Source organism: Sebastes fasciatus, chromosome 6, assembly GCF_043250625.1.
Source record: "Sebastes fasciatus isolate fSebFas1 chromosome 6, fSebFas1.pri, whole genome shotgun sequence".
Lineage (NCBI taxonomy): Eukaryota > Metazoa > Chordata > Actinopteri > Perciformes > Sebastidae > Sebastes > Sebastes fasciatus.
Genome location: NC_133800.1, coordinates 14,237,312 through 14,258,790, shown reverse-complemented (window position 1 = coordinate 14,258,790; position 21,479 = coordinate 14,237,312). Strand labels below are relative to the sequence as shown.

The 21,479-nt window shown below is 40.3% G+C and overlaps 1 protein-coding gene across 1 annotated transcript in view; it reads right to left on the bottom strand.

The window, feature by feature from the left end:
- Positions 1-5,239: 5,239 nt before the first annotated feature.
- Positions 5,240-21,479, bottom strand: part of ntrk2a (neurotrophic tyrosine kinase, receptor, type 2a) — a 102,160-nt gene continuing 85,920 nt past the window's right edge. Inside the window, exons 16-18 of the mRNA XM_074637794.1 lie at positions 20,264-20,348; positions 8,174-8,332; positions 5,240-5,562 (exon numbers count right to left, since the gene is read on the bottom strand). Coding sequence (XP_074493895.1) covers positions 5,377-5,562; positions 8,174-8,332; positions 20,264-20,348 — 430 coding nt within the window. The 3' untranslated portion in view covers positions 5,240-5,376. The remainder of the gene's footprint in view (positions 5,563-8,173; positions 8,333-20,263; positions 20,349-21,479) is intronic.

The following is a 21,479-nucleotide window of genomic DNA, read 5'->3' as shown; positions in this document are numbered from 1 at the left end:
GTGTGTGTTTCTCTGTGTGTGTGTGTTCACCAGCAGAGCTTCATAACATTTTGCTTCGCCAAACCACAACCTGCCTGCAAAGACAGACATCAGCTGCATCAATCAGCTTTCAATTACCTTGTGTGCTTTGCAATACAGATGTTTTGAGGAGCATTTTAGGGCGTAGAAATCACATTTTAACATCTCTTTCATACAGAAACATTACAGTGATCTGTCCTATTTTAAGCCTCTTACAATCCAAACATCCACAAAACATCCAACGTCCTCTATTTTTCTACCATGGTGGCAAACCCTCTAAACACAGAGACAAATAGCACAGAACCAAAAATACTGAAAAAACAGAGATACTGCATATAGCAAATCACAGTTTCGTTTTTCTTTTTCTTTTTTTTGCAGCAGTTAAGCAGTTTTCGTGGTATTACATTCTTCAGGGCGTAGGGGCTCCAGAAGCATCCGAGCACAAAGGTAATCTTAAAGATGACCTTTATGATATTTCAGCTCTATTAGCTCAGACTGTGATGTGAGGGTTGAGAGAGAGAGAGAGAGAGAGAGAGAGAGAGAGAGAGAGAGAGTGGGGGGGATTAACTGTGATATGGATCATAACACACTGAAAGTTGTGATGTGTATCTGTGTGAGGAATATGCTCGCTGAGTCACATGGTTTAGCCCAAACTCAGCCGGATATTTATGTTCTAGTGAGGCGAAAAGAAAATATCCTTTAATATTGCTGATATACTTCTGTGAAACGCAGGCTTTAGTAAGCTGTGTGGAGAAGAAGGCGGTTTTTTTTTTAGTTATAAATAAAGAGTGATTCCATAAATCTTAGCTGCCATAATATCAACCTCAGTCCTACACGACTGGGGCAAAGTCATTTATCATGAATTGGTGAACAGCGACAACAAATCAATTCCTGATTCCTCCAGTTGAATTTCATTGCATTTGAACCGTAGACTGTATAGAGAGACGAAGTCCCGCCCCGTCCAATGGACCACCATTATTTCAGAAGAAATATGAACGGTAGTCAACGGCGAGAGACGTCATTTTTTTATCCCGTTTGAAGTGAGCCATGAATCACACATATGTTTGCCAATTTAAAACATTATTTTGCATTTAAATTGACAAACATCATTGGTGTGATTCATGGCGGACTTCAAACGGGATCAAAGATGGATTTTTCTCTCTCCGTTGACTACTGTACGTATTTTTTCTAAAAAAAGGTCCCATGGGTCCACCGGAAGGGGAGGTACTTTGTCTCTCGATATAAAGATGGACGACACGTCCCCACTTCCTCTCTCTGTATAGAAGTGAAGCCAAAATATCCCGGATAAGGGAGCTGACATCCTGAGAATTTCACGTCATTTGAGCCTGTGCAGTAGTGATCGGGCGGTGGAGCCACGGTATCGAGGTTGTCCGCCCGAACCAATTGCGAGCCGAGCACGGCCGCAGCTTGTCAGCAAGAGAGACTCACAGCTACAAATCATGACGTCTCATCCCCTTTTTATAGCATAACTTATTAAAACCAAACTTATCATAAAAATAAACACTTAAACATACATCAGCGTGATGAGAACTACCTAAAATGACAGAAACCATCTTTGGGAAAAATTCTTTTGACGTGTACTTTGACTCTTTAGTTTGGCCCATGTCCCATCCACTAACATGGAGGAGGTGGGATTTATGACATATACTGAAACCAGCCACCAGGGGGCGATTGAGATGTTTTGGCTTCACTTTTGGTGAACTATCATGTCGTCCATCTTTATATACAGTCTATGATTTGAACTAGGATTTGGCTGGAGTCTGAACCCGGCCTACGGATCCCTCCTGACTCACTCCGGCATCAATCAGCCTCCTCCGCACACACACACACACACACAAACACACACACACGCCACCGGGAGAATGAGCAAACACTCTGTATCCCGGGGGCTGCTGCGTGTCATTTTGTTGTATTTGTGAGTCATTTCTCTGCCCTCCGCCTCTAAGACAAAAGAAGAAAACAGTACAATCTAGATACCGACACAGTCTCGGACACAGCAGTTAGCGACGCTTGTTTCTTTCAGCAGCTTATTCACATTTGTACACCTATTTTTGTTCATTCCTCTCGCCGTTATATTACAAAAAAAAGGAAAAAGTAGCACTTCTAGAGACCAAAGTTGTAAGACTATCACGTACAGTATAGGCAGCATAGAAGAGGAGAGTTTGTTGTCTATTTTACAGTAGGTCACTTGAAGAAGAGCGAGAAAGAGAGAAGTCTGTGATTGTCAGTCCCTCCTTTTCCATTCATACAGCAGTTGTTTGTTTTTCTTTTTTTTCTTTGTTTGACCAATATGTTTGATCTGAGGCATCGATGCAAAGACAGCCCATCTTCAGCCGGGGTTAAAGTTTGTGCTGACAAGTCTTCATCTCAAAGCCTCTTCCTATAGGCTAACTGTCAAAAAACGTCACCGCTGTCCAACTTGACACAGTTCATTATTTAAAAAAAGAAAAGGAAACACAGCAGGTATGTACACACACAGTGCAGCTCCACTCTTTTGACATCGGTATGCACTGCGTTTGCTTCTCACACACCCTGCCCTCTGTTATTGCGCAGAGTTATTGTGTGGAAAGTTTTTTTTTTTTTTAATGGTGTTTGAGTGTGCTCACTCAGTGCAAACTCTACTTGACTATACAGCAGGGATGGATGTTAAGGACCTTGTTAGCGCGCCTTGTCAATGCTGCAGCCATTAACCCCTCGCACTCGTGTGTCTGACAGGTGACAATAATTTTTGCTAAATCTACAAACGTGGCAGACATGGTGAAACATCCATCCCCGTTGTAGAGCGCGCTGTACATGAGGACAGGCTAGGTAGCTGACATAAAAATACACATACACTCAAGATTATCTTACAGAGTAGCTAAAACATAATTAAACCAGTGATCAGTTTCTGTTGCAAAAAGGCAACATTAGATATAGAAAGAAATGTACAAAATGCTTCTTAATTTATAAATAATACTAGAAATCAATCCAAGTTCACAAACATCAATACCATCAAGTGCTGCTGTTAATAAACAAATAAGACTTAGAATTCCAGATTGGATGTTTTACAGCTAATTCAAATGGCTGTTATAGTGAAACCTCAGTGATTATGTCTGTAAAGAGTAACATATGCCCCGGTAAAAATGCAAAAACAAATGTGTTTCCTTGCATGCATGCGATGTATATACAGAGTGTCTTGACCAGATGTGTGAGCTGTACTGTAAGTGAGTGAAGTGGTTCTCAATAATGGGGGATGTGTGGTACATTATTGAGCTCATTTTCAGTGTAAATGTGTGTGCGTGTGAAGTGTGTGTGTGTGCATGTGGTTTTGAGGGCGGCTGTAGGAATGTGACGGGATGTTGAAGTTGTGGCTTTACAGAACATCTGCAGGCCGCGGTAATGATGGATGTTCGCTCTCACTTCTCTCCCCGAGGACATTCACACCTCCTCTCCCTCCTTTTTCACCCCGCTATCTTCTCTTTCTCCTTCATCTTTCTCCCCATTCGTACCTTTTTCCGCTCCCATCGTCTCCTCCTTTCTACCCCATTTGCTTCCCTTCCCCTCCATTTCTTTCCCAATATGCGTTATTACCTCTCCTCTTATTTCTCCCCACTCCAGGACCCTCTCTCTCTGTTTTCTTCTCCTTCACCTCTCCTCTCCTCTCCATCCCTCCATCCTTCCTTCTCAGCCATAAAACAATAAGTCTTGAATGTCTGTGAGGAGACTGTGCTAATGGAGCCCATTAGGCTGTAATGAAATATACATTACACCATTACAGTGGACGGGGGCCTGGCTAAAGCACTGCACCGCTCAAATAATAAAACATGCACAATTCAATTTCCTTCTCGTCCCGTTTTGAGTGTCTTTCACTGTGTGTGTGTGTGTGTGTGTGTGGAGATGGAGATGGAGGGACGACAGGATAAGGTATACAGTGTTTGTGTGTGTGTGCTGTCGTGTGCATCCCCTCCAGCACAGATGTGGTTTTCAAGGATGTCTGAGTGCTGAGAGCCTTGATGATTTAATATGGGTTGACCAAATGAACCACACCTTCTTAAAGCGCCGCCGCCCACACGTCTGACCGTGAGCTGACCACTCAAAACCCAGCACCTCCCCTCCCCCACCCTCAACACCAACGATTGTGGGACAGCTGCGGACAAATTAATCAATTGACCTCCGACACCAGCGCTTGACATCACATGCGAAGCATCTGTCACTTCGGAGGAGGTAGAAAAAAAAAGTAGTCATCATGTTACCCCGTGTTGTATGACAGTGCAGTCCAGGCCTGAGCAAAGCAAATATGCAACAGAAAATATGAGTGCATATATCCGTGTAATCATGTTTATCAGACTGTTTCATGAGGAGATATTATAGATCATAGCCTCATTTCTAGTAGTATAGTAGAGCCTATTTCCACCACAGCAGTTCAGCTTCAGTAGGCACTGGATTGTTAGTGATTCTTTTTTTTGTTTTTTCAGTGAAATTGGCCAACCAGAAATCATCTTTTGTCATCGCACCTCCTGATTTTATCTGACAGGCAGAAAACCAGATTGTGTTTACTTTGCCTGCTCGTTTTTCTGTTCCAGTCAATCTATGTGCACCAGTGTGTTATTCATCATTTCCTCTGGCCATGTTGGATGAATGCTGACATTAATACTCATGTACAGTTCTGAGTGACAGACAGAAAGACAGACAGACACACAGACAGACAAACAGACAAGGTGAGAGGGGAAAACACAGTGTCTTCATGGCTCAACATCTCACAGAGCCATCTCCTCTGAAACGTCTCACCGTCGTTCAGTCTCATATTTACACGCAAAAAGGATCGAAGCTTCGGGAAATCCTCCCAAAACGCTGCGCCTCCTTGAATTTCCGGTGAAAGTCCTGTTGTCCGACAGGCAGCGAGGGATGAGTCGCTTAATTTAAAGTCCTGTTAATCAGGTTTTCATCAATTTAGCCCCAGTCAGTTTAAAGCATTTCCAAAGAAGTGAGAAGCTTTTTTTTATCCCCTCCAAAGTTAAATTGAAGTAAATGTCTCTCCGGGAGGGAGGGAAGGAAGGAGGGAAGGAGTAGAGATGCACAAAGGACAGGAAATTGGCAGGGAGGAGGGACGCGGTTGGGGATGAGTTGAGGAATTTTTTGATTGCCTTTTTAAGAGTTTGATAATAGCTTCACGTCCTGTACAGCGATACCTGCACTTGCACGAGCATCGCACACTTTCATTTCATTCACAGGTGTCCACCCTAGCACACACACACACATGCATGCAACCTCAAATGCACACTAAGATACATGTACATCCCCACCCAAACACACACACACGCACACACACACACACAAACATCCTCAGTCCTCCCGGGTTCAGCCCAGTATATCCAGGTATACAGGTGAGGCTTTGGCCAGATTGAGGAGCAGCCCGTGGATCTCTTTAATGTTGAGTCTCATGTGCGGCTCTCTCTGCCAGCAGCCCAGCATCAGGTCGTAGACTTCTTTAGGACAGGTCCTGGGGCGCTGCAGCACCCGGCCCTGGGTTATACACTCTATCACCTGCAGAGGAAGAAAGACAGACATATGGTTTAATGTCAGCAGTCTTCTCTGTCACAAAACAAACACAAAAACAGGAACATTCCTCAACAGTTCAAGCTGAAAGTCACAACTTTCTGCACGTTTCAAGATGATGGAGCGTCTGCTTGGTGAAGCAGTTTCACCTCGCTGCAGTGGCACACAGTGAAAATGTCACTGGGAATAAATTATTTACTGGAGTGATGAAGTTGGACGACACCGGAGCAGTCAACCAGACAAATCAAATCCAATTCCTCAATAGAAGTGTGAGGGAAAATGTTTTAACACACTCCAAGACGTATATATTCATTTAAAAACTACAGACTTTAGCTGTAAATCTACTTTAGGATGAGGATTTGTGGATCAAGGAGAAGAGAAACCCACCATATACAGAGAAGAGCGCTCCACTACAAAGACTATATATATCATTCTCTGACAGCGGTTTGTAGAATATCTATACTGTACTAGAATTAAGCTTTTTATAATTTCCTCATCCATTAAATACACCCTGCTGTGTGCGTGGAGTGAATACCAATTAATTGCTTCTATTAAGCTCCGAAAACCAGTTGCGTCTTCTAAATTGCAGTTTAAACAAAATGTAATACCTGAAGATTATCATTCAAGATCTCTAAATGATTAAGAATCCAGTTTGTAATCATCGCTTTGCTAATCAGGCAGCTACCTGCTCCTCCTCGTTCTGTGATTGCTATCGGTTTGTGGGAGTAGATGAATAATAAATATCTCATTTTGGAACAAAACTCCATATCCTGTGAAAGAGATATCTGAGCATCAGATTTGGGTCAGGAGGTGAGTGAACTGTGAATCGAGAGAGATTTAATAGATGTAAACGGGAAAAGAAGAGCGTGGAAGGAGCTTAAGGTTAATTATGGATGTAACCAGAGTGAATCAGGAGAAAAGGGACTGCTGGCATTGTTAGAAAGCTGTAACCAGAGTTGAGGGTTGAGGTTAAGGTTACGGTGAAGGTTTAGGTGAAAGGTTGAAGGGCTCTGGTACGGCTTTGTTTTCCGGAAACTGGGTCAAGACCCTGAACGTAGTAAAGGGAGGATTTGTAAGAGTTATTAATCATTCACAAGTTATTGTTAACTTGTTTGTTTGGTTTTTCCAAAGACAATTTGGGCTGTTTAGTCTATCGGCAGAAAAGGAAACCTTTAACATTTCCCATTTTTTTCCGCTTTTTATAGGTTTCAAATTGTTAAAATCATCTTATTCCACTCTGTGTGACGGTTTCACATACATGATATTCTCTATCAGCTTCTTCCAGCTCTTCAGTGAGGCTATAGGATGTTTACACCCAGTTTTTTATGGCTGTAACACTCAATGAAAGTATTCTAGATCTATTGTGCATCACTTATACACGCTCCCCCCCAAGGTTCAGCCTGACTTCACTTTGGGTTCACCACTGTAATTTTGAAGTGGATGTTGGATGTTTGGCTGCATAGGATGAGTCTGTTTTGACAAATCCACTTTCGCCGGTCCCGACTTCTCAAATGTGATGATTTACTGCTTTTCTCTGGTTTATATGATTGTAAATTCAATATATTTGGTTTATGACTGTTTAATGGAAGAAATTAAGCAATCTGGAGACGTCATCTTTGGCTTTAGGAGATTGGTATTTCTCACTATTTTTGTACATTTAATCAAAAAGATCATCAGAATAATTGATAATGAAAATAATGGCTGGTTGCAGTTCCAGTATTGAATATTTATGTTCAATTAAACTAATTCTAGTGGCTGTATCACTGCATGCTGCACGTCAAGTCAATTTTATTTATATAGTCCAATATCACCAATCACAAATCTTCCTCAAGGGGATTTACAATCTGTACAGCATCCGACACCCTCTGTCTTTAGACCCCTGATCAGATAAGGAACAATTCCCCCCCCACCAAAATGGAAGAAACTTCAGGAAGAGCAACTGAGGAGGGATCTCTCTCCCATGCAATAGATGCAATAGACATGCAATAGATGTCGTGTGTACAGAATAGACCAAGATAATTAAATAATACAATTAAAAAATAAATGTTATGGATTAAGGTTTGGATCCTGAACAAAAAGAACAGGATATTTTATTGTATCAGTGTCACCAGACAACGAAATTCAGTGTGATCCATGACAGAAAAAAAAGATGGAACATTTTGTGAGCCCTTTTGAAAAACTGCAGGACTCATGTGCCCCTTCACCGTCAGCCTGACGCTGATGCCTGACAGCAGCACCTGCCCTTTAGCTACACTGAACGGTGAGCCGAGCAAAACCAGCAAAACAAACCCAGAAACACTATAAGTGCAGTAGCTTGCTCCAAGCTCCCCAGCTCTACCTCACAATTAATCCAAGACACAATGAAACAATGATTTGCTTTAGCTCTATATAATGAGATGACTCAGGCCAAAGGATTCACACAACTGAGAAGCTTGAACACAAAACGGATCAAATATTTAGTCTTGTTTTTAACTGAAGGGCTGTTTTCTCATATCTCCGGGCTGAAACATCTTGTTGGCCATCACTTATTAAGATGAAGGTGCCTCCGTGGTAACATTTACATTGTTCAGATTACACCATAAGTGACTTTATACTGTACCTCGTTATTAGAGAGCTGGTACCAGGGCTGTTTTCCATAGGTGAAGATCTCCCAGAGAACAACCCCTAGACTCCAAACATCACTCTCTGTGGTGAACTTTCTGTACATGATGCTTTCAGGGGGCATCCAGCGGATTGGCAGCATGGTGTGACCTCCGACCTTTGAACACCCAGAAGGAGAGAGAATAAAGTCAGTATACTCTACAGTGAGCTTAAGAAATGATTATTATTTGATGTCATCCCATTCCCTGACAGACACATACCCACTATATTCACTTCTATTCTTTTCTATTCTATTCTGCGACATCATGCATTTCAAATTCGTGGTCACGCAGCTCTTCACATTTCTCAGAAATTTCAATACATTTTAAAGTAGCGCTGCAAACATTTCACTCCTCAAAACTGCTGCCTGAGGCATTTTAACGAGGCGGTGAGCGAGGTTTGATCGTACGGCACACAGTGGATTGCATCATCTCCGTGACTGTAGTACACCTCACTCCTGATCAGTGTATAATTTGATTTAACTGAAGTGTCTAGTGGTGAGAAAGCATTGCTTTATACTCCCTCAGACTATATAAGCTCACAAGGAAAGCACTAATTAATTGGCCACCCATCACAATTCCAACTGATCAAAAAAGAAAAAGAAAAGTTGCTGGATTAGGTAAACAGTCAAATGTAAAATATGATTTGAGTGAGTCAGCAAAATGATAGCAGTTATCCAATATGAATAAATATTTGAGTATAAACTATTACAGTATGGAGTGTGTGTACTGCTGCTGTCCAATGTGAGTAGAATTTAGAGCTGCACAATCAATCAAAATTTTATCGAAATCGCAACATGGCCTACTGCCATTTTCAAATTACAGGATGAGGAGGAAATCGTAGTATTTGTTAAAGGTAAAATGTGTCAAAATACCATTTAAAATTAAATATTGTGATGCTGAAGAGATGTCCTGGCCTACATATCATATTCTACAGACTTAAAGCTTCTGTAGGCAGAATGTTTTTGGCATCATTGGGCAAAAATTCCATAATAACCTTTCAGCATATTGTAATTCAAGTGTTCTGAGAGAAAACTAGACTTCTGCACCTCCTCATGGCTCTGTTTTCAAGATTTAAAAAAAAATCTAACCTGTAACGGGAGAGTGTTCCTATTGGCTGTGCTCCGGCTGGTGGGCGGTGCTTGGTATTTCCTCAACAGATCTCAACATGGCTGCCGGGTCACAAACTTTCTCATTTTACAGCTAACCAGTACACTACAAGATGTTTCTGAAAACATTTGAGCCGAGAAATAGGCATTACAGTAACAGAATATTGATTCATATTTGATCAGCGCTGCCTAGTTTGGTTGGAATTCTCGAGTGATTGACAGCCAGCTGTAATAGACAGAAGCTGGACGGCAGACTCCAGATGAGCTCTGATTGGTTGTTTTCCTCCTGTCTGTGAAATCCTGCAGATGCCGTTAGGAGCACCGGAGGACACCGGAGGACATTGATTTTTTTTCAGATTACCTGTCTCACTGGCCTATTCACTTTGATCATTATCCATTTGGTCCCACGAATCTTCTGTACATAATGATTTTATACACTGTAAATTTGTTTTTGTTCATTTTATTATTTATTGTTACATTGTTATCCATTTTTTACCCTTCCTTGTAAGGTGACCTTGAGTGTTTTGAAAGGCACCCATAAATACAATGTCTTATTATTATTATTACTGTCAGGATATAGTGACCGCTTTATAAAAATAACTTTTAAAATCATATTTCCTCTGTTTTTACCCACTGCAGCTTTAAGAAAACATCTTTTGATCCCTGCAACAATCACACCATAATCATTTTAATATGTTTTTCACTGAAAATGAGAATAATTATGTAAAAATTAGCCCTCCAATATTGCAAATCCTATCACAATTGCAATATCAGTCAAAATAATTGCAATTAGATATTTCTCCAAAATCGTGCAGCCCTAGTGAAATATAATTAATTAAACTAAATAGATTGGATTAGACCTTAAATTGTAGCATCAAACATGGGAGTGAGTTCCAGCGATTGTCAGAAAGCATAAATCAACAGCTGATCCCACACATAGACACTCGCAGGCACTCTGAGAGATATTTGGTCATTTCATTAAGCTCTAATCTGAACTGGGCCTTTGGAGCTTGTTTGATTATTGTATTCATTTGCAGTTTTTACTTTTCATACATGACAGTTCATTTCAGTTGAGACTGACAGACTGTGACTGTAAACCAGGTTCATCTACTGGGTTGAGGTTAGAGCTTGATAAATGTTAGATATGCATGAACTTCTAACCTGCTCAAAGTGAATTAAACCTAACCCTGTATACTGTCTCCATATATTGCGCCTCCTCCTCTCTCCCCTTTGCTTCTCCTCCCAACATGAATCTACCGACCCATCTGCACTCCTTTGCTACACACAAATAGCACAATCCATTTTCTGAGGTTTATGCTTGTTATTAATGGCTTGGTACCCACGCTTGGCGTGTTTCTTTGTTAGTCAGTGGGTTATTTAATGGAGTAATAAAATGTGCACGGTCACATAGATAGCCATCAGGTTCACTGGTACGTCTGGGAAACATATCTGCAGCTCGTACTCTTCATCACCAGGCCCTCGTGTTTCTCCCTGTAACGCTGTGTCTTTCTTGCTGCTGTTTTTTTTATTTGCATTTCTCTCTCTGTCTTTGTCAAAGTCCATTGTGCTTCAGAGGCAGGTCATAATGAAGTACAGTATTACCAGGGCAGTCTGGGGTTACGATGTAAGAATGATGATACAGAATACAATAAAAAAGATGACCCTATTTATACTACAACATGCACATTGTATTTAACTTTGGATATCCTTAATCAGAATTATGATCCTATGTTCTCGCAGCACAGTTACCAGGAACATTTTTAGCATTATAGGTTTCTGCAAACCACAGATACATTGAATGTCGATGTTTTTGCATTGAATCAGAACAAGTGATGTAGCATATCGATGTTGAGAGTTACATGGTTTAATTGGTCAAGTCTAGATGGTAACCCTTGATTTGCGAAACACACAACTTGAGATGATTGAGGTTAGGTATCGACCTTGAATGGTAAAGGTTAGGATAGGTCGTCGGGCAACGAGTCTCGCAAGAGTTCTTGCATGCGAGACAAGGTGGGCAGGAGGGCTGGTGGATTGGGTCAAACAAACATGGGACTTCACTCACCCATGGACTCACCCATGGACTCACCCATGGACTCACCCATACAGGAGACAGCTGTTCGTGTCCTGTGTGAAACCAAAAGTCCAAAAAACATTGACATTATGCTTGTTGTGTAACGTTACATAAGACAGTCTGCTAAGGGCAGTTGTTATTTATTTACACTAGTTATGTTGTTACACTTGTTGTTACATTAATTGTTACATTATTAATTTAACACAAACCATGATGTTTTTTCTAACCTTAACCAAGTAGTTTTGTTGCCTAAACCTATTCGTTTCACAACGTTAACTACGTGGTATTGCGTTTCTGCAAGGATGATACGAGGCTGATATGAAACGTATTTATAAAATGTATTTCACATTTGCATTTTTGACATACAACGTATCCGTGCTTTGCAAAAACGTACAATGGCTTTCTTTCACAATTTTTTTTATGGTGACTGGGTTGGTTCTCAAATGCAAATGTCTGTTAAACACATTTTCTGTGTCCGAGATCACTCCCATATTCACTACTCCCTATATAATAGACACTGTGTTGTTCACTTAGCCTAGTTTTAATGTTGAGTGTTTACTAAGTGGAGATTTGTGCATCACTAAATTAAAACTGGTTGCACCACACAAACTAGTTCTTACGGACAGATTAGTTGTAACTAAATATTCACTCCCAGAAACTGGCAGATGTAACTGTTGCTTAGCTAACTGAATCAACTGACATAACTAACATAGTATGACCCGTTTAGACAGAAGAGTAACAAATGTTGTGGAATATGGACATACAGTATCTGGCCGGACACATTAAATGCTGTTTTATAATGATGTAAACTGGGAAGATTTTAAATCACATTTAAAAAAAAAAAACACACACGTCAACTTACCAACAATTGTCTCTAACAAGATTAGACAAAATGAGGAAATAAGGACAGTTAGGTTAGCATAATCAGGTATGTCAAACTTCTTATTACTGTATGAATACTACTAACTCTGGAACACACATCTCTCCATCTATGTATATAGAAATAAAACAAAGTCATACCCACACAAAGGAGGAGCAGTTAAGTTTACTATATTGTTTTGGAAGATATTTTACAGCTCATGATGCAACAGCAACATCCTTAATTGCTTTTGGTTGGATGGAACAACAGATGTATCCTAGCAACAGATTTACACATTACTGAAGTCTTTACTAGCTTAGACATGTCTTTTAATGGTGCAACAGTAAATCACTTGAAACTAGATGGTAGTTAAAACAACTTCAGAAGGTCTGTGCCTACAAAGTTAAGAAAACACCAACGTTTTGTCTCTTTGCTTCTATACTCTTTGGTTTGCGTCAGACGACTATAAATATGTTGCATTGCATTGTGGGATTGTTAGCAAGATGCCCCTGGCACCACGTCTTTTGTTTTATTGTGGGGAATTTTTGAGAGCGTCATATAGTGCATAAATTTGACACTTGGAATTCACATAAAATGACGGACAGTAAATATAGTGCACTACATAGTAAATAATTAGTATTTAATATTATATTAAAAATAATGAAAGTGATTTCGGACACAGACATTGTTTATTCTATTTTATTCTATTCTATAGATGGTTTTCTGACATTATTTATTCAATGATGTGTCTGGACCTTCTCACATACATTAGTCTTTTTGTTTTATTCATCAAGGCTGATCATTTCCCCTGATGGTCTAAAATATTAATATTGGGCTCTTGAACCGCAGGGCTACGTTTCTTTTATGTCTGTTAACTGTGTGTGTGTGTGTGTGTGTGTGTGCGCGCGTGTGTGTGTGTGTGTGTGTGTGTGTGTGTGTGTGTGTGTGTGTGTGTGTGTGTGTGCGTGTGTGTGTGTGTGTGTACTTGAGCGAGAGGGGCAGTCAGTCTTTTCAAAAGGGGCTCTAACGAGGCTGAATTGAAAGAGAAAACAGAGGAAAGGAAACAAATGAAGGAGCAGGAAGGGAAAGCCTCAGATTAAATCTTCTTGTCGTTGCCATCAAATATAAAGTAACCACGTTTACAGTGGAGCACTTTCATAGATTCTCACAAGTATAGACAGTGCATCTCTCCCTGTCATCAGCTCTTTCTTTGTTTCCTCTTTGCTGTCAGTAACTTCGTCGTCAGTCTTTGTCTCCTTTGCTGTCGCCCTCTCTCCCTTTCCCTCTCTCTCTGCCTCGTTCTCACCTTCCCTCACTGTCTCTAAGCCCGCCTGTCTGTCTCTCTCTCCCTCTCCGTCTTATAAATATGCATCATTTCAGCTATAGACCTCTGCCTGAGTGTTCCAGGAAAGCCTCAAAAAAGGAGGATAAATAAAGCAGAGGAGGGCTGTGGGCTCTCTGTAGTGACCTCCTGGAGGCTGGTGTCCATGGCAACTGGACAGGTTAATAAAGAAAGCATTATGGGATGTGGTGTAGGAGGGGCTTGTGTGACTAACTCCGCCCACTCTTTGTTACACAGGAACCCTACCTTAATTGCCCTCTGTGTTGCTATGGAAACAAAAACTCTTTCCAAGAATGCTCTTGTCTAAGTGTGTGTGTGTGTGTGCGTGTGTGTGTGTGTGTGTGTGTGTGTGTGTGTGTTGGTTTTATTCCCTGGAGAAAAGAGCTGGTTCTGCCCGGCCCAGATACAGTAAAGTGGTTGACATATAGGTTTATGCAACATGCTGTTGTTTATTTTAGTGACGCTGACAACACATGTCAAATGAATGAATGAATTAAGTCCATCTGGTTCTATAGCTGCTGCACTAAACTCCCTGGTGTTCCTCAAACTATTTGTTTTCAACAATGATCTGGTTCCAAAATGTGAAAACAACAAAAAAAAATTCTGAGGTTTATGGGGTCACTCAAGACCCTATATGGCCACTAAAGACTAAAGTATGTAACAATGGGCCTCGTGGAGCAACAATCTCTTCAATTTCTCTTATATTTTCTAAGAGTTATATATAAAAATAAGAGTTGTCAACTCCAGATGCACCAAACGGTACCCATCCAAATCTGCTCTTACCCAGATGTGCTGAATAATGAATCCCACTTGATCTTAACTTGGAGGCGTGTGGCGAATTGTTTCTTACTAGCATGGGTAACGCCCCTTAAACACTTAATAAGGGATGGTATATTTGCATAGGTAACGCCCCCCTAAACACTATATAAGGGCAGGTGTTGTGCTGTGTGCAAATACTCTGCCACATGCCCAAGAATTGGAGAGATGCCCCCAAAAAAATACTGTAAGAAGAACTTCAGCAGTAGTGAAATGGAGATGCACTGTTAGATAAACTTAAACAAAGTAAACATGTGATTTTTTCAGAGCGTCAGTAATGGAATTACAGGAAAATCAAAATGCATCATATGTAAGCCATTCAGAAGCTGAAGGCACACGATATCCTCCAAGGGTTTTTATAGTCTTACCTGGGATCAAAGGATTGATAGTATTTCTTTAGCGCACAAATTAAATAATCCAATTATTATAACTAATTCAAAATCACATAATAATCTAAAATTGATTATATGTTATTCATGCATTTATTTGTGTTACTCAAATTTAAAATTAATTTTTCCTTGCGTTGGACAAACAATTCGGGGCAAGTGAAAACAATGTTAATTTCTTAACTTGGTAAAATTGCTCTCTTACCTAAGAGAAGAGCAAAAATATGAAAACATTGGTGAATCAATCTCAGAAATCAATGAGTGCCAACTAAATAAGAACAAACCGTGGATACAAACAAAAATAAGAGGAAATGTGTTCTGATATGGCTTCCTGCATGAGGCCCAGTGTTAGATTTGCTGGATGCATTGGATATATCCCACATATATTCCTATATATATCATAGCAAGTAATGTTATATTGGAGGGTAGCAGCTCTGGAAATGAAGATGTACCTGAGGCCACTGATGATGAAGAATTTATTTTTTATGCCATTTATGAGTCAGATAATCTAAAAGCAGCACTGGAGCATGAGAATGACAATATGAGTTTTGAATGCTTATTTTTCTGTGCACTTTTATATAGGTTTATAATGTAGATGGTACGTTATAGGTTTTTATTACACGGCTTTGTTGAATTCTCGATTCTGATTGGTCAATCACGGCGTTCTACGGTCTGTTATTTCTTTATAGCAGACCGCTGCTATGGGCGCAGTTCTGATGTTGGACTCTGGCAGACAGTTTTTGTGTGAAATTAGTGATTTCTTAAATAAGCAGCCATGTAATAAGCCGCATAAGTACAGCTAGCGGGTCATTTTTGTAAAATAAACCCCTTCATGACCAGCTCGCTGTACATTATCTCTTAAATGTTATTTTGATATGTGGTTTGGGGGCACCTTTAGCTCAGTGGGTTGAGCGGGAGAGAAAAGGTAAAATGATGGAGAAGCTTTTGTTGTTAAGCAGCCAAGGAAGAAGTAGAAGATGGAATACAGTTTCTTTAAGGACAGTGTGCTGATTGTGGATCTGTCCCCTGCTCCTACTGTCCGCATGTCGAAGTGTCCTTAAGCGAGACACTGAACCCCAAGTTGCTCTCTGGGAGCTTTACTACTCTTTAATGCTCAGGATGGGTAAAATGCAGAGCTCAAATTTCATGTATGTACCTATATGTATATGAAGATTCTAATAAAGGTTAACTTTTGGTTTTCTATTTACATAATAATAATAGGAAATAAGATTATATAGAAATCAGTTAAATGTTATTTTGTTCGCAGTTGTGTTTCCATATGATAGATTTTAATGCGACGACAGTATCATCTTTGTGCACCCTCCAGGTGCTCTATTAAGATGCTGTTTGTCTGTGCTGGTCGGGACCCAGAGAGGATGGGTTGTAAAAAAAACAAAAACACACCAGCCAAATTACTCTGCAGAGATTGTTTAGCTCGGCTTTGTTGCCAGTGTTTTTCTACAGTCTGTGTCAGCAGCGTAAAACAGTCAGGCTCCGACACTAAAACACAAGCAGACATTTAATTTTCGTTCATCCCACACATTTGGGCATGAAATCAGTTTAGGGGAGGAAAAGGAATAAATCCCTCCTCAACACCAACTGTGAATCCAGCCTCACCCACACACACACACACACTGAGGCTCAAGGTTTGAATCGTGGCATTCTGTCGGTCTTGTGAAGCGCCTGTCAGGTTCATTGTGTAACAAGGGATTCAATGACGTCACCACAGCCCCTTCAGTTCAACGCCTCTCAACACCACACACACACCGGGGGGGTGCACCAATTCCTCTATGACTCATCTTTGCTCCTGTCTGACGCAAGAGCATGACTACACTACCCACCACCACCACACACACACCTCTGTGCCTCTCCTGGATGCTGAAACACGGCTGGATCTCTGTGTTTTACCTCCCAGCATGCTGTACCTCTCTTCTGATTTGCTGTTTTCTCCCTGTCTGTCTACCTTTCTGTCCTTTTTTTGACACGTCTTGTTGTTTTTCTGTCTCTGATATCCTGCTCTGTGGATGTCTGAAGCTGCAGTATTGTGTTGTTGTTGTCCTGTACACTATATACAGGCTGCCTCTCTGTCTCCACTCCCACCTCAACATGTGTGTGTTGCTTTATAGCTCTATTACAGCCTTTTCTCCTGTTGTGTATTTATTTGTGTCTTGTTTTCTCCCTCCCTTGGCCTCCCACCCTTCTCCCTCCATCTCTCTCTCTTTTCCAGCTCTTTCTCTTCTTTCATCTCTTCGCCACCCTCCCTCCCTCCTCCTCCATCTCCCAGACTTCCACCCCCCCCTACCCCCCTCTCTTTCTCTAGTACTGCCTCAGCATACTAAACAGAAGTTCTCTGATTACTTTTCTTCCTGAGAAACGTTGGATACAACTCCGAGGCTCACCGCCACTGCCTTCGCACGTTGCCATGACTACAGCCTCGGCGCTTAGCTTTATTGAGGAGGGGTGAAAGGATGGAGGATGGAGGAAGAGGAGGAGGAGGGGGTTGCTGTGTGTCGTCACACAGAGATAGTACAAAAGAGGAGAGACCATAATCTTTTTTAATTTGATGCCATACGCAACTAGTTATTCTAAATTTAATCTCGACGGTGTTCGGAAAAAGAGCAATGGAAAGTCAATTTTCCATGTGCTCAGAATACAGACTGATTGTGGCCATGTGGATGTTTTTGACCTTTTCAACATTGTGGCTTAACTCTGGGGTCATGACACTAAGCGAAATATGATAAGCAAGTAATATACTATATGTAAAGTCTCTTTCTAATCATGAGAAACAGGAAAAATATGTTCTAATATTTGTAATCCACTATTGTGTATGAAAGGGATGATGCACGACGTCATGTGATATCCATTTGGGAATTAATGGACAACGTGGAGGCCGGCACGCAGCGGACGACGGTTGGCTCTGCGAAGTCCATTATTTCCTGATTATGAACACCTCAAAGGGCATTATCCTGTTTATACCACGGTCACTTGCCAAAGAAAAAAAATTAAGACCATTAATTTATATGTTCATGCATTTTGCACAAGCCCCCAGGAAGAGTGCCGAGCTTTGAAGCAAATTTTCGTAGTGGAATTATAACTTCCGTGTCCGTCATGTGATGCCATTGGGCCCAAAAATACTTTTTTCCCGTAGACTTACATTGGGAAAGAGACGTCTGTACCTCAGCGGATATTTTTTTTTAGGTAAATCAACTTCCCAGTACGAACACTTGAATAGCCCTTATTCAAATCATTAGGTCCTAAAAATTGTAAAATGCACTAATAGCCAAATCCCGAGTTATTTTCCTTCCTCCGTTCATGTGAATGAGACTCAGATCGAGGCTGGAGCGACGGCTGGGCCTCCAACGCTGTATCCCGCTGTCTTTATACATCCATGGTTTTGCAACCAGAATTGAATTATTTTTTACAATGCATTCACACCATTTCCCTGGTAACCCTGAGGGTTTGCTAATACCTGTAAAAATCCTTATCATAAGGTTCTTATGCAATGGAAACGCTGTTCGCTACTCCAGTAAATAGGACGGACCGTAGCTACGAATTGGCAATGGGAAGTATTTCTAGTCCGCCCAGCTCATAGAACCATTTGGCTCAGCTATGAGCCAGAAAGCTAATGTAATGCTAGCAAAATTCACCATCAACCACCAGTTGACAATCAGTAAATATAATTAACAATATGTTTAAGTCTACCTAGCTATCCAGCCATGGCATTGCTGCGCATCTGACGGTTCTGGGCTCCATGTAGTCCCTTATATCCTGATAATGGACATCTCGTCGGGCATTATCCCTTAATTAATGGACACCCTGAAGCCAATCAGAATCAAATATCCACCCAGATCATGCATTATAATTTTTCATTGAAATATAATTTAAATACACAAGTACTTGTGAAATATGAAATGGAAAATATGAGAAGAGACCTAAATCTGAATGCAAGATATAATCTAGACTAAACTGCTTTGCCTAACAAACTAAAAATACATACTTTTTTGTATTTCGTTAACTACACTGAGGTTTTTTTCTAGACTCCTTTTTGTGTCTCCTTTTACATCAAACATAAAATACATCAATGCATGGCATTACTGATACATCCATCAAATGGCCTATAGATCATTGACCATCTTTCTGCACGTTATTGCTAAGGTTATATCCTCTTTTTCCGCCCTCTTCCGAGTTCTCTTTCACCGTCACTCATGTCAGTTTGTCACAGTGGACGGGAGAAAGGGCAGGAAAAATGGACAGTCACTATAAATCAATCCGTACGATTTATTAGATTTTGGCTTTCTGGAAAGGTGACACATTGCTGTACGGAAGGACAAAAAAAAAAACACACTTCTCAACTGTTGTCTTGACATTCATAGTGAGCTGCTAAATATCCCTGCAACACACACACATACACAAACACACTCATACACAAAATGTGCACCCATGTATCTTTTTTTAATTTTTTTTTTTTATAAATGCAGCTGCATTTCCTCTCCCTTTGCTTTTTGCAGAGTAGCCCTTTCTACATTGCCCTGAGATGTGTGTGTGTCACTCCCTGCAGTCTGAATAGATCTGTATATATGTTTTATGCGGCCTTGTAGTCTGCATCATATATACAGATTATATCAGGGTCAAAATATTTGAGTGAAAACTCACTTTTATAATGCTGTGGTTTGGAGTTTGATTGACACAAGTACCACAAAAAAACTATGTGTTTACATTTTTCGACCAACCAGAATATGTGCAGTTTGCATGAAAACATTCCCATGTTTGTTTCATGGTATAACATTTTAGAAATATGTGATATTTTATACATTTCTCAAAAGAGATACAATAAATTTGGGGGTGCTTATTTAACTGTCACTAATTAAGCATTTTCAACACAAAAATATACATTTTGTTTATACAAATTGTGTGCTAAAATAACAATCTGATTGAAGGTAGTCTTATAATATGAATGTAATTTATAATATTCTATTTACATGATATTAAAAAAAAAAATCTTGAATATAATTACCTTGTCATTGATTGGCCGTTGATCAATATGGTTTCTTTTGGAGAGTTCCCGACTTTTTCTGCCTAATTTTACTATAATTTTCAATAGAGGAGTGTATTCAAATATATTGCTGCTTGTAATGCAGCTGTAGGGTTGGCAGGTCTCTGGTGAAGAGCAGGTTAATTTAAAATGAACACCCGTTAATGAAAGAATAGTGAATATTGTATTAAAACTATATCAGCCCTCCATGGCAGAAATGCTGCAGTAGTTATCCAAACAAACCACCCTTATTTTACTCACAGTATGACCTTAATTTCACTGCACTACACTACCCACCACAGCAGGCTTCTCATTGTAACCTGGCCTGTGTCTGTCATTCATGCCCATGCAGGGGAGGAGCAGAGAGGGACCCATGCATCAGGGAAGAGGCAAGCTAAAAAAAGGGCCAGAAAAGATATCGACACATACACCTACCCTGTAGTAATCCGTGCTGTAGACATCTCTGGACATGCCAAAGTCTCCAATCTTCACCAGCAGGTTCTCGCCCACCAGACAGTTCCTGTTGGACGACAAACACCAAACACAAACTAAGTACAGAATAATTACAGCAAGATGTTGTGGCGAGTTTAAATAGTTTTACATAGCTTGAGTTACTACAGTTACACTGTAGGGTGTTAAACCTCTACCATATATGTATATGTATTTTATACCTGACAAAAGTTTAGATGTCAGAAATGATTATTATAGTTAATTGTTTTTGAATAGTAATGGTATATTTCTGTTTGGTTCACATGTTTTTGTTGTGGTGTTGTTTCATCAAATGAGAATCATTCAATCATTCACTCACTCATTGTGGATATCAGTCCACTCGTGTTTTCTCTACTGGCTACTATCTTTTTGGCTTTTTGGTATTATGTCCAATGAGTGAATTTGTCAAGCGTAGTCTAACCACATGCAGAGATCTCAAGGACCACCAAAGGAAACACGAGTCATTAACAGGTATTTCAGTCTGTTCTCATTCCCGTGTCGTGAAATACCAAAGCTTTGTTGATCAGTTGTTCGTTTGTGTCCCGTGTTCACAACGTTCAGTTTGATTTTCACTTTACAAACGTAGTAATTTTAAGCTCAACCATGTTGTGGTTTTGTTGCCTAAACCTAAAGTGACGCCAAAGGGGCATGACAAAGCAGCAGTATGTGATGAGTTGGTATGAGAACGTGTTGCAGCATTTCTTTTTTATTACATTTTGCAAAAAAAATTCAAAAAAGTGTGCGTTCACTTTGTCATTATTGGGTATTCCTTAAAATGTAGAAGGGTCTGAATTAGGGCTGTCAAAGTTAACGCAATAATAACACATTTACGCAAATTTGTTTTAAAGCCACTAATACGCAACTGGTGATTTTACGCAACTACGCAACTGGTGATTTTTAGGTTGTAGCGGGCTCTGTTTTATTGCTAGCGTGAAGATACTGGCATCATATGAAACTCCATTGCAGCTGGTAGTCAGAAAGGAAAGTCCTATTATACGATGACCTTCAGCACAAGCTTCAGCCATAAGAATGATGTCTGCTACTTCACCTATCAATACCCTTATACATACTCCATTCTTAAGGTAGTATTACAATTAAGGCTGTATCATATGAAACTAGAAAACCTAAGGAATCCATTGGTACCAACCATGTCATACTAGCT